At 53.0% G+C, this 13,388-nt stretch overlaps 1 protein-coding gene across 3 annotated transcripts in view; it reads left to right on the forward strand.

Annotated features, from left to right (window-relative positions):
• Nucleotides 1-13,388, forward strand: part of Tfcp2l1 (transcription factor CP2 like 1) — a 55,113-nt gene that overhangs the window by 35,653 nt on the left and 6,072 nt on the right. For all 3 annotated transcript variants that reach the window (XM_046456858.2, XM_046456859.2, XM_058583260.1), the window contains 7 exons: nucleotides 3,537-3,647; nucleotides 6,422-6,513; nucleotides 7,602-7,650; nucleotides 7,731-7,824; nucleotides 9,974-10,064; nucleotides 10,824-10,927; nucleotides 12,305-12,447. In XM_046456858.2, the coding sequence (XP_046312814.1) occupies nucleotides 3,537-3,647; nucleotides 6,422-6,513; nucleotides 7,602-7,650; nucleotides 7,731-7,824; nucleotides 9,974-10,064; nucleotides 10,824-10,927; nucleotides 12,305-12,447 (684 nt within the window). The remainder of the gene's footprint in view (nucleotides 1-3,536; nucleotides 3,648-6,421; nucleotides 6,514-7,601; nucleotides 7,651-7,730; nucleotides 7,825-9,973; nucleotides 10,065-10,823; nucleotides 10,928-12,304; nucleotides 12,448-13,388) is intronic.

The following is a 13,388-nucleotide window of genomic DNA, read 5'->3' on the forward strand; positions in this document are numbered from 1 at the left end:
ATTTTTCCCTCTGCAGTGGCTTTCCCTTAGAAAAAGAGGACTGGAGCCATGCTTGGTGGTGCACGCCTGTAATCCTAGTGGCTTGGTAGGATGAGGCAGGAGGATCACAAGTTTAAACCAGCCTCAGCAACTTAGTAAGGCCCTTTCTCAAAAAAAAAAGAAGAAGAAGAGGGTGGGGGTGGTGGTGTAGGACTGGGGATGTGGCACAGTAGTTAAATGGTCCTGGGTTCCATCCCCAGCCCTGGAGGGGGAAAAAAAAAGGTATGTCTTAGAAAAACATTTTCAGAGGCTATTTCCTATCTCTCCCCTTCTTGCTTCATCCCGTGCACTCACCTGTCACTGTTTCTCATCTAAAGTCTGCACTGATTATTTCCTGGCCATGGGAGCCAGCATTCCAGCTGCTTGTCCCACATGCCCTCAGGGAGGTGAGGGATGCTGTAAGGCCTGTGTCATTATCTAGGCATGAGGATGGCCCTTGTCCATGCAGGCCTGCAGCCCTGTCCCCTGCACATCTAATCTGCCTGTTTGGCCCTGGTGACTCCAGCAGGGCCCTATAGAGAGAGGGTGGAGCTACCTTGTGGGGAGGAATTGCCTTGAGTCACCTGCCCGCATGCAGGCCCCATAGGCCCCTCTTCACATCCAGGTGAAACTGGAACCTGCTGAAAAAATTCCATTTCCTGGAGTTGAAAAATCCAAGAATCAGGGACTCATTAGAGAGAAAGACAGGTCTGTTGAGGCTGTTTCCAAGTACCTGGTGGCCCCTGAAGCCAGGGCTGTGTGTCATCCTGTGTAGCATCTTCCCAAGAATCTGGTACTGACTAAGCCCTTGGCAGGGACTCGTGGAACACACCAGTCCCAGAAACTTATGGAAGAGGCCATGCTGTCTGCCCTCAGGGGACCCTGCAGCGACAGGTCTGGCTCCTGAGGACTGTGGGCAGAGAGAGGACTTGTGGCCCTGGGCAGCCTCTGGATCAATCTGGATACCTTGTCATTGACCTCACCTCGGGCAGGGAGGATGGCATTTGTCTCTCCTGCTGGAGGACCAGCACCCTTCAGAAACCTGCTGAGGACCGGGAAGCCTTGGAAAGAGGGCTTCCCAGGAAGGTGGGAGGATCCCTGTTGCTAATTACCACAGATTTATTTAGTGGCTGAAAGTAAATCACATTCATTACGTGAGCCCCAGGGGTTTGAGAGAGATTGGCCTAGGCAACACAGTGAGACCCTGTCTCCAACAAACAAGAAAAACTTATATGCATTGACTATCTGACAGTGTGCTGGCAGCACAGGAGGCTGACATGGGTGACACTGAGCCCATGGTGTCAGCGGGCCTGCAACTCCTTCCTGGAGGCCTCTAGGGGCCTCTCCATTCCTTAGCCTGGGGCCCTGGCTCCACCCTCAGAGTTGTTAGGAGCCATCCCTTGTCCTTGTCGTAGAGTATCATCCCAATGTCCTTTGCTCCCTCCCTCCATTTTTAAGGTATTCAGGATGGGGTGGGGGGCTGAGGTTGTGGCTCAGCAGTAGAGCACTCACCTAACACGTGTGAGGCCCTGGGTTCAATCCTCAGCACCACATAAAATAAATAAATAAAAAGGTATTGTGTCCAACTACAACTAAAAATAGATATTAAATACTCAGGATCATCTTCTGTCTGTCAGTTGACTAACCATCTCAATACCGTCTGCAAACATACGCCCCCGCCTTTGCCACATAAATTAATGTCCCCACGTCCAGGGGGTTGGAGCATGTTCACCTTTGGGGACCACGACGCTGCAGGCTGCACACACCCATCCACTGGGCACTGCAGCTTCGGGGCCTTCTGCCCATTCTGGGATCTGGTCATTCTCTTCCTCCCTGGACATCTCTCTCTGTGGCTGTGTGGCTGGTGGTCTTTACCTGGCCTGCGGTTCCTTTTTATGGTGACCCCTCTTCCCTACCATCAAGCTGGGTTCCTCTATCACAGGTGGAAGCTCACCACTCATCTAGCACCTCCCTTTAATTCTGCTGTGTTCACTGTGTGTGCCCTGGGGATGAGTCACTGTGCTGGGTGAGCTTGGGGCAGGGGACAAGGGCTGGGTCTCTGCCCTCTCCCTGCACCACCCACTCTCTCCAACTGGACACCTGGACCTCAGGCTCGAGGGGTCTTTCCCCTAAGCTCCTGGACCACTCACCAGGTGCTGCTTGGGGAACTGGGCTGGAAGCGTCCATATCCAAGTCTCCTAAAGGAGGCCTTAGCAGTCCCCAACAGGAGGAGCAGCTCTGGGGAGCTACAGACATCCACCTGCTCTCATTCACAGTGTTCACAGAGGAGTGCAGAAGCTAGGCTGAACTGCCCACCATCCCTCTGACCCTGTCCACCTGAAGGGTTGGAGTTGCTCTCTGTGCCTTTATGGGGTCTTGGGGTGATGGAAGAAAGGGCCAGTCCTGCTCTGATCCACGAGCTTGTGAAGGCCTCACGAGGCTGGTGCTGTGGCCCCCAAACGTTCATGCTTGGCCGTGATCTAGCTGTAATCCCTTACCTGTGGTTTCTGGGCACAATGGAGAGGTCTCCTTGAGGGACAGGGTCTTGGGGGTGGAGAGGGATGGCTAGATAGGGCTGCCACACACCTGTCACTCACTGAGTGCTTGATCTGTCCTCCATGTCCCCATCTGGCCCTGAAGGCCTGTCCTGCCTCAGCATCCATCACCCTGAAGAATGCTTCCCTAAAACCCCTTGACTGGGAACCCAAAAACTGTCGCTGGAGGAAAGCACTGGAAAAAAAATCTCCAAAGGTGCCATCCAACCTGGACTTTTTGCCACCACGGGTACTTAGCAAAACTGCTCAGTTGTGCAGCTGTCATCTTTCTCCTGTTCATTGACAAGAGTGGGAGCTTGTCAGGGAAACACGGCAGAGCAGACAGTGAGGCCAAGGAGGGCCGCGGGCTGGGGCTGCTCACCTGGGTACTCAGGTGGACCCTGAGCCTACACCTGCTAAGTCTCCAGCTCTGAGGAGCCACTCAGCCCTCATCCAGCCTCCTGATCCCTAAAGACAGGAAGGATGGTATCTCTGAGGCCTGGCCAGCTTTTGTAAGTGGCTCAGGTTTGCTGTGCACCCAGGATCGGCAGCCTCTCCTGCTGTAACTTAGCCTTGTCGGGACAGAGGTGGTACTGTGCAGTGTGGACCCTGTGACAATATCCTGCGAGCTGAGGTCTTGGCAGAAGTGCTCAGAGTTGGAGACCAGCAGGCACGCAGTGTCCGTCTACCTCTGGACATCCCTGGGGACGCATTGCTATATGTCCTGGCTCCCCAGGATTCCTTTCCATAAACCACTGGGCATCAGTAACAATTTTTTTTCTAAGCACTTCCCTGGGATTTGCCGGGTGGCAGGCCCAAGATCCCATGTGTCGGAGCACAGGGAGGTCAGAGAATTGCTGTCCTGTTCAGGAGATCCTGCCCGCACCGTGTGGCCCTGGGGCAAGGCAGGGAGCGGGTAGGACTAGAGTCTTTCTCCTTAGCCTTTTTTGGAATAATTGGGCCCTGTGCTTTGTCTACTTGTAGCCCAAAGGAGCTGATCGGAAACAGAAGACCGACCGGGAGAAGATGGAGAAAAGAACAGCTCAGGAGAAGGAGAAGTACCAGCCGTCCTACGAAACCACCATTCTCACAGAGGTGAGCCCCAGGCCGGGCACAGACTTTTCCAGGGCCCTCTGCCAGGAACATGGCTGTGGTTCAGTCTTGGAAGATTTCCCACCTGGGTGAGAGCTTCACTGGAGCCCGTTCAGTTGTGGCGTGTGCCCTGTGGGACTCGTGTTCATCTGATAAGACCCAGAGGTTGGGGATACATTCCAGAAACCACTGTGAGCTCTCTGCTGCCTTGGAATGCATTTGCAGTAGTGGGGGACGTTTTTGTTATTTTGAAGATGTGCTTTATTACACAGCTCAAAATCCAAAAGTTTTCAACCCAAAAAAAGCCCTCCTGTGGCTGCCCTGGCCTCTCAGCTTCTCAGCCTAGGGCAGCTGGTATGTCTGGTCCCAGATGTATTGACCTGACCTTCTCTGTAGGTAGGCCAGTGTGCACACACCTTGGCCCCACTCCTGCGTCTGCACACCAACAGAGTGTGACACTCTATTCTGCACCATGCTTTTTTTTTTTTTTATTTAACAGCGTATTTGACATCTGATCCTATTCTTTCGAAGTTCCTTACCTGGCCATGTGTCATATACATGTGATGGTTTGTTGGTGCAGAGATGGTTCTTTCCGGATTCTGTCATTCAGATGGGGGTGCAGCTGGTACCTGGCAGGTGCAGGTTTGCATGTGGGAACAATGTCTGCAGGGTTCCATTCTCAGTGGGGTCAGATTGCTTAGCACTGGCTTCTGTGGGGGGGGGGTCGGGATGGGTCAGGGCCTTGTGCATGCGGGGCAAGTGTTCTACCACTGAGCTACAGCCCCAGCCCTTTGTTATTTTATTATTAAACAACCATTCTACAGTCAGACCAACTAACTGGGTTTGAGGCTGTGTGAGGGTGGGGTTTGGGCACAGAATGTTTAAGAAAAGGGTGCCGGTTCCTGCTGTTTTTACATTCCTATGTGTATAATACGCCACATGTAGAAGAGTGTTTGCAATAAGACAGTGTGAAAGCTAATGTAGTGTTAGGTGATGCACACCCATAGTAATCTCAGCAACTTGGGAGGCTGAGTTAGGAGGACTGCAAGTTTTAGGCCAGCCATGGCAATTGATGGCAAGACCCTGTCTCAAAGTAAAAAATTAAAATGGGCTGGGGATGTGGCCCAGTGGTTAAGTACCCCTGAGTTTAATCCCTGGTCCCAAAATTAAAAAAATAAAAATAAAAGGGAGTAGGGATGTAACTCAGTGGCAGAGAGTGCCCTTGGGTCAATCTTGGGTATCACCCCCCCAAAAAAACTGCATGCGGCTCACACACCCGGGTACTGTCATTGGGTACTGTCATTTCGTCTGATTAAGGACAACCCTCAGCTGGGGAGCATTGCCACCAAGACCACACGGTCCCACCCTCAGCCAGCAAAGAAATGTCGGGACCTGAGGACTCCATTTTCTGGCTTTAGGACTTGGACCCTTTTCTTCCCATGCCTGGTGGCTTTCTGTGCTAGTGACACTGCTGGGAGTGTCCCCCCACCTAGTGATGCTTCTCTCTGCCTGACTTCTTTGCTCCTCTCCTGGCGTCCCAGCAGAGGTGAGGTGCTGGTGAGCCTCCTGCTGCATCTCCAGTGCCCCCTCCGCAGTGCTGGAGAGCCCACTCAGTGGGCCATGACCTTGGGAGGTGCCAGCACCCCTTGTATCAGCTCATCGACTTTCCTTCTCAGGCCGCAGGATTTAGCACCAACAAATTCCAGCCCATACGCACAACAGTTAAATATTTACCAACCCTTGGATTGGGTGGGTGATAGTAAATCTTCAGGAATGCTTCAAACCAGCCCTCTCCAAGGTGAAGTCACTGCCACCAAAGGAGGAAACACACACTTTGTCCTCTCAGTTGGACAGGCAAAGCCTAGAGACTTTCTTTTAGGAGGCTTCCGTGTGTGTTTGGTTTTGGCTTCTGCAGTTCAGGTTTCTTGAGGGCAAGGATCAGATCTTTTGTGTTTCTGTGTCTCCCAGAGCCTCTAGCAGGATGCCTAAAACACAATAAACACACATGGAGCTGCGTTATGGGGAGCTGGCCTTCATAGATTGTGCAAGTGCCTCTTCTGCCTGCCTCGGCCTCTCGGCAGGATTTCTTACTTCAAACAGCATGGATTTCAGGACTGAATTTAATTGTTTATTTTTCCTTTGGAAGTTGCCTTAGCTTCTTATATGCATTCGCACACGTATCTGTACTAGGAAAAAAGTGTTTCTGATTTTCCTCCTTCCTTGTTGGCTCAAGATCACATGACTGATCCCAGAGGCTAGGGAGGCTGAGGCAGGAGGATCACGAGTTCAAAGCCAGCTTCAGCAACTTAGCGAGGTCCTAAGCAACTTAACGAGACCCTGTCTCTAAATAAAATAAAATAAGGGCTGGGGATGTGGCTCAGTGGTTAAGTGCCCCTGGGTTCAATCCCTGGTACCCACCCACCCACCAAAAAAGAAAAAAATTGATCACTGTGATGTTTACCTCTGGTGGTTTGATTACTAGGAAGCTTGATGAGATACCTTTCATAGTTTTCTTGCTCTGAGGATGACTTCCGGACTGTTAGGTCTGCTTGCCATGTTTGGTATCCCCAGTATGGCCACAGTAACCTGCTTGACCATGGCCCATTATGGGTACCCAGAAAACACGGGGTGTGTGTTAATGGGTCAGTGTCTCATGTGTTGGTGTTGATGGGGTGCTTGGAAGGGCCTGAGGAGCATGGGCTGGTGCCTCTGCAGCTTCCAGCTCATCCTGAGGACTGCTGACCTCCATTCACCTGGCCCTGTCTCTCCTCCCACAGTGCTCTCCGTGGCCTGATGTGGCTTACCAGGTGAACAGCGCCCCGTCCCCAAGCTACAATGGCTCTCCCAACAGCTTTGGCCTCGGTGAAGGGTATGTCCCACCTTTCTCTCTGTGGGTCCCCAGAATGAAGATGGGTATAGGTTCCTTTCTTGATCTCTTCTCCTTTCCCTAGCCTGGTGTCTGCCTGGGCTTCACCATGGTCAGATGGGTTGTGATAGCCTCATGGGATGGCCTCGGGTGCCCTTGGGGGCAGAATGACCCTTTCAGAGCTTCCCAACTGAGCGTTGGATGGCCCCGGCGACAAGGAGGGTCCTTCCTGGTTCTTTGTCCAGCCGTAGTCACTGACTGGAGCGGGTCCAGCGGATCCTCTGCCCCCCGAGTTTCAGGCTTCATAGAACTGAAGCTGGTCTTACCACCGCCTGTCTGGCTCTGTCAAGGGACAGGCAACATGGCCAGGGATGTGGTGACAGGGACAGTGCAGGACTATAGGCCCAGGCAACACTGAGATGGCTCTGTGGGTTCTTTCCAGGGCTGGAGGTGGAGGCAGAGAGAAGGCCCAGCCAGGTGGGTTTAAGAAGGGAGTGCAGAACCCACCAGGGCTTTAGAGCCCCTGCTTAGCAGACAGAGAACTTTCTGATCAAACAGTGAGGTTGTCCATGACATTGATTTTACCAAAATAAAGCACCCTCCACGAACAGCACAGGTGTTCCTTCCCAAGTCTCCCATTAAAGAAGGGCATGTGCCACCCTACTGGGAAAGCCTGGCGTGTGCTGTGGGGGCTTGATTCCCTGCAGCCCCCCACCCCCGTGGTGTACAGGGAAGACCTAGTGGATGACTTAGGTTCTTAGTTACTGGGAGACCTGGGCCTGGGTCCCCTTGGTCGGCCTGCTCTGCCCTTGTGCTGGGGCTTAGGGGGGAAGCCCCCAAGTGAGAGGGGATTCTGATAAGACCCACAGAGGTCCACTCACAGGGGCCTTGGTGATGCTGCTGCCTGCTCAGGGTGGAGGTTCCATGATCCCTGGGGGGCAGCGTAGCCCATCAGAACCTCTGTTCTGACAGATGGGTTGGAACCTAACTTTCTGCTCTGATCTGGAAAATTCTTCTTTTCTTTCTTCTCTCTCTCGCTCCCTCCCTCCCCACCCCCTCCCTCCTCATGGCCTCTCCATTTTCCGTTGCAGAAACAGCTCTCCAACCCACCCGGTGGAGGCCCTGCCCATGGGCACTGATGTAAGTGTACTTGGGGCTCTCAGGCTGGGGGTCCCTTTGTGGGGCCTGAGCGGCCATCTGAAGGTCCCCCTCTCCCGTAGCACCTGCTCCCGTCGGCCACTATCCAGGACGCCCAGCAGTGGCTGCACCGCAATCGGTTCTCCCAGTTCTGCCGGCTCTTCGCCAGCTTCTCAGGTGAGCAGCTCCACCCGGAGCCTGAGGACCCCCAGGTGTCTGGGAAGCATGTAGCCAGGCCAGCCGCCATCCAGGACCTGTCCCGGGCCCTGCAGGGCCTGGGCTGTGCCTGTCTGGGAGATGCACGCTAACATGGGTCCCTTCTCTCTCGCGTGTGACCTTGGGTCAGAGGCTAGGGAGATGCCATGCTCCCCACGTGCGATGCTGCTCCAGGAGGGTTCTAGTGACACGTGACTTCAGGGTTCTCTTCGGGTAACTTTTACCTAGATGTCCTCATCTGCTGGGGTATGTGGGCTCTGGCCTGCCCAGGAGGAGTCCACTTAGCCAAGCAGGGTGCTGTGTGCTTGGTCAGTCTTCTCTGTACTTTTCTTACCAAAATTCTGCTGTCTTGAGCCATGACCTGGGATTTGCAGGTGAAGATATAGGTGACATTAGGGAAGCTGGTTTGTCCTTCTTTAAAAGGTTTTTGAAGGCCCAACTGGTGGCTCTCAGGCAGGAATCCTGAGCCAGGTGCTGTGGATTACAAAGGTGAACCGAGCAGAGAGCCTTGCCACTGAACACGGTCCATTCCAGAGTGACACGGAGTAGAGGTCTGGCCCTAGCCAGAGCAGTGGCTTCCAAGGCCATCTGTGGCAGTGGAAGAGAAATGGCATCCGCTCATCTTTCAATTCAGTGTCCCTAAGAGCCTTCTTGATGTTCGAGGCAGAGGGTGCAAGGAAGATCAGACAGAGACCCTGTCTTCAGGGCTGGCAGCTTTGAGTCAGTGCAGATCTGTGAACCACCTGCCCAGCGTGATACATCTGTGCTGGGGTAGGGCTGGTCACCAATGGACCTTCACGTGGGATGGGCGGGGAAAGAGAGGGGATCTTGTGTCCTTGAGCAATGGCTGGACATAGAGGCCGGACAGAGCCAAGTGGGCACTGGGGGGGGGGGTTCCAAGCAGAGAAAGTGCAAAGACTGCAGGGTGGGTGCTTCCTGGCGTGGTCATACAGAGGACCTAGGTGACTGGTACAGAGTGGACTTGGGGAGGCCCTGAGGTCCGAGGGGTACAGGCAGGCTAGGCCTCTGGAAGAACAGTAGGAGGACTTTGGCTTTTACTCCTAGTGGAAAGGAAGCCATTATGCCAAGAGTGTCTGATCAGGAGACAAGGGATGGGAATTTTGGCTTCTAGTTTACATGTCCCTTTGAAAGTCTGGTTGGGCGCTGGGATCTAGGGGAACCCTTGCCTTTGAGGAGGGTACAGCCCTCATGCCGTGCTAGCTGTCTTACTAACCTGCCAGTGTCTGTCCCCATGAGACACTTGTCTTCATGTGTGCCTTTAAATGTGGGGGTGAACACAACACTTGGACATTACCTGCCACAGCCAGACCTGCACGCCCACCACCCAGCGGACACGCCACATGCATTGACCAAAGACACGTAGAAAAGTGTTTCATGAGCCTATTCCTAGCAGCCCCAAGCTGCAAGCACCCCAAAGCCCATCCACAGAGAGTGGATACATGAATTATGGTATAGTCATGCAATAAACTGCATCATCGTGGACACCAAAAAAAATCTCTGTGTTAAACTCAAATGAGATCTGAACATGACTTGGTGAGGGAAGCCTGCGCTAGAAAAGTACCCTGTGGTTCAATTCCATTTCCATGAACTTCAAAGAACAAGCAAAACTGGGTAAGAAGTCAGGGTAGGGGTTCCCCAGTGGTAGGGGAGTGGCTGTCACAAGACTGTGGGTGGCTGGTAATGTTCTGCCCCTTGGTCTGTGGCTGTGTTCAGAATGTCAACCTCCAGTGAGCTGAATACTAATACACAGAGACATGCACATATAATCCATGCCGACATCCTGATAAGATCTGAGCATGTAGATTAATGTTCATAAAAAGTACAGAGGGAGGGGGCAGGCAGGCCTCAGCGGGCAGGACCTGTTGGCCTCCCTTCTGTGCTCTTTTGTGAGCACCAGCCTTTTGCTTCATCTCCTGTGCTGTGATCTTGTTTGGCTCTTTGCTGTTTCTCTCTGTGGAATGTCGGGTGCCCACCAGGGGAGAGGCCAGCTCTTCTTCACCCCCCAGCCTCAGTGTGGAGTCTGCAGGCGCTCAGAGATGGAGCCCTCCCTCTGTGACCCACATAACGGGCAGCCCATTTCCCTGCCCAGGTGCCGACCTGCTGAAGATGTCCAGAGATGATCTGGTCCAGATCTGTGGCCCTGCAGATGGGATCCGCCTCTTCAACGCCATCAAAGGCAGGTGGGTGTTGGGAAGCCAGTTGGAGGCTGGGGCTCAGCCAGGTGTGGCAGGAAAAGCCCCTCTTTTCGAGGGCTTTTAGACTGCACAGATAGTCCAGCTAGTGGGAAAAGGGGCGGGAGGGACCTTCCTACAGTGTGGGGACAAATGCAGGAGGAGGTGCTGGGGGAAGGGCAGGGGAGTGACACACAGTCGGCCGGCCGCAGCAGTTCCTGCCTGGTGGCCCTTCTTTCTTCTCCGTTTGACTCCAGCCTCTGGATCCCGGCCCTTGGCCACTTCCTGGGTTCTGGGATGTTTGCATGGCCCTGGCTCAGAGCTATGTCCCTCCGAGGGGCCATGGACTAGGGCAGGGCCAACACCATTGCCACCTACAGTTTCCAGGGAACACTCCAAAGCAGCACTTTCCCAAAGAACTTTCTCCCACATTCAGAATGTTCTACAGTGGTACTGACCAGTCCAGGAGCTGCTGGCCATGTGGGGCCCTAGAGCACTGACCTAATGAGACAGTCAAACTTAGTTTCAACTTTATTTAACTTTAGTGAACTGTTTTTCCTGGTGCCAGATAGCAAACCTAAGGCCTCACGCTGTACCACTGTCTCCAAGGTCTCCGCTGAAAATCTCCAAGGCAATCTGTATCCTTACCACCATCTTTTCTTCCTCCAGGTCCTTCCTGCTGCAGGTTTCACTCCATGTTCTAGAACATTCTAGACCACTGGAGTTTGGTCGGTCATATGTGCTATTTATTTCTCCTCCTCCTCTCAGGAATGTGAGGCCAAAGATGACCATTTATGTCTGTCAGGAGATGGAGCAGAACCGGGTACCTTTGCAACAGAAACGGGACGGCAGTGGGAACAGCGACCTCTGCGGTGAGTTGTGGGGACCACAGCCGGGACCCAGATACTCAGGCCCTGCAGCCTGGCTTCCAAGCCCAAGTCTAAGCCCAGGGCTCGGGAGGTCGGGTGGTCCCGGGGCTTGGCGTCATGGAGGGGCAGAGTTGGGACTTGCACTCACGGTTGCTCCTGCTAGAGCCTCTTGTCTCCCCAGAGTGCTCCCCGAGTGACTCCTGAGGAGGCTGTGACGGTCCCTCCTGGGCCCCACTCGCTGTCCTGCCTCTGAGCAATCCTTGGGGCCATGTCCAGCTGGGGCAGCAAAGGCCACCGACAGAAGGTTGTGATGAGTGGTGTCAGCCTGCCAATCCTGGTTCTTTCTTATGGTGGTCTGATTGTTTTAGGAATAAATTCAGAAAAATTGGAACTGACTCTGAAACGTTTAAAAAAATTTGAACTTTTGTTAAATTGAGAAAAAAAAATTTCTTTAATTTTCTTAAATTAAAAAAAAATGCAGTACCATTAGAATTTGGTTCTAAAAATCTGAGTCTCAGGAAGGAGATGTGGGGTTCTTACCCGGTAGGTCAGTCCTGGAAGGGACGACAGGCAGTCATCCCATTCCCTAGGGAGGATCTGACAGTGGCTTTGCCTCTTTGAAATCTGGGGAAAGCCATCTCTTGTGTGGCTGTAACCCTAGAGCCTCTGCCACCCTTGCTGGGAGCCGCTTCTGTGTGTGCTTTATGAAACATTGAGCCTTTGATCAGGTCTTCTGAACAAGTGCTCCTTAGTTAAAGGAGAACTTTGGGCTGGATGCAGTGGCTCTCTGGGAGCCCAGGATAGGTGGATTGCAAGTGCAAGGACAGCTGTGTAGTGAGATCCCATCTCAAAATATAAAGGGCTGGGATACAGCGCAATGGTAGAGTGCACCTGGATTCAAACCCCCCACTACTGCAAAATCAAGAGAGAAAGTATGAAAAAAGTGAAGGAAACGCACATATAATCCAATTGTGTTTACTTTTGAGGAACTCAAGGCTCCTTAAAGTTGAATAATCTACCCCAGGTTGTCCCTGGAGTTTGCACCAGTGACACAGGTCAGAATCACACCTCATGCTCCTCCAGCCATCACCCCCAATTGAATGTCAGTGGGTGTTGAGTGAGTCCAGGAGACTCTCCATTTCACCTAAAGTGCCCCAGGAGACTGAAACAGTGAACGGGAGCCAGGACCCACATGTTCACCTGTTGATGGATCGCACCTGTGCTCTTAGCTATGGCTTCCTGGCAGGTGCCCATCACTCTGGGAACGAGCATCCTTACAAATGAGTCAGTGATTTCTCGGGATGGGGTAGAGAGTCATAGGCAGGCGCATGCTAATTTAACAACCATTTTAAAAGAAGGCACTTGCTCCTCCTGCTCCAGTATACCACGCCATCTTCCTGGAAGAGCTCACCACCCTGGAGCTGATTGAGAAGATCGCCAACCTGTACAGCATCCCCCCCCAGCACATTCACCGCGTCTACCGGCAAGGCCCCACCGGCATCCACGTGGTGGTGAGCAACGAGGTGAGGGCGGCTGCTTAACCTAGCCCTGGTGGCTGGGCTTCGGACTTCCAGGAGGAGCCCCCATACCATGAATGTCTCCCACAGGGATGGCAGGGATTGCGGGTGGCAGGCAGGTTTCCTCTGCATGCCACCTGCTCTCAGCTGCAGTGGGGACAGCTCTGTCCATGTCTGGGTCTTAATGGCTGTTGGTAGCACCCTACTCGAGCCTTGCTCTGCAGGTCTCCCAACGTGGGTGGCAGCCCCCAGAGCAAGCCCCAGGAGAGGGGAATGGGATTTGGGGTTGGGTGAGGGAGTAGAGTTGGCTTATGGGAGATGAGAGCAAAAGTCTCTGCTAAGGGATAAAGCTGCCTTGGCTTCCCTGGGTCTGTCCCCTGCAAAGAGGCTTGTGCCACAGAGGTGAGCTCAGGTATGGAATAGGGTCCTTTTTGAGCTGTTGCCCCTGATGCCTGGAGAAGGGGAGTCTTCAACAGGTTGCTGACAGTCTAGGCATCCTTGCACATTATAGAACTAACTGATGGGTTTAAGCTCACTGTATCCTGCTCCAGCCTTCTAAATAAATTCTTTTTTTTGTGGTACTTGTGATTGAGCCCAGTGGTGCTCTACTACTGGACTACAACCCCAGCCTTTCATTTTTTTTTGAGAGAGAGAATCTTGCAGGGCTGGGGGTATGGCTCAGTTGGTAGAGTGCTTGCCTTGCATGCACAAGGCCCTGGGCTCAATCTCAAGCACAAAAAAATAGTGGGGTCAGAGAGAATCTTGCTAAGTTGCTGAGGCTGGCCTGGAACTTATGATCCTCTTGCCTCAGCCTCCTGAGCTGCTGGGATTGTAAACGTGCACTACCATGCCCAGCTGCTTCTAAATAATAGTCACAAGGGGCAGCTTGTGTGGAGTGTTGTGTTAATCATCTTTCTTTCCCTATAGCAAATACCAAGGTAGCCAGG

The sequence above is a fragment of the Marmota monax genome, unplaced genomic scaffold (genome assembly GCF_021218885.2).
Source record: "Marmota monax isolate L192 unplaced genomic scaffold, Marmota_monax_Labrador192_F-V1.1 WCK01_AAM20220418_F8-fsc00121, whole genome shotgun sequence".
In the NCBI taxonomy this organism is placed as follows: Eukaryota; Metazoa; Chordata; class Mammalia; order Rodentia; family Sciuridae; genus Marmota; species Marmota monax.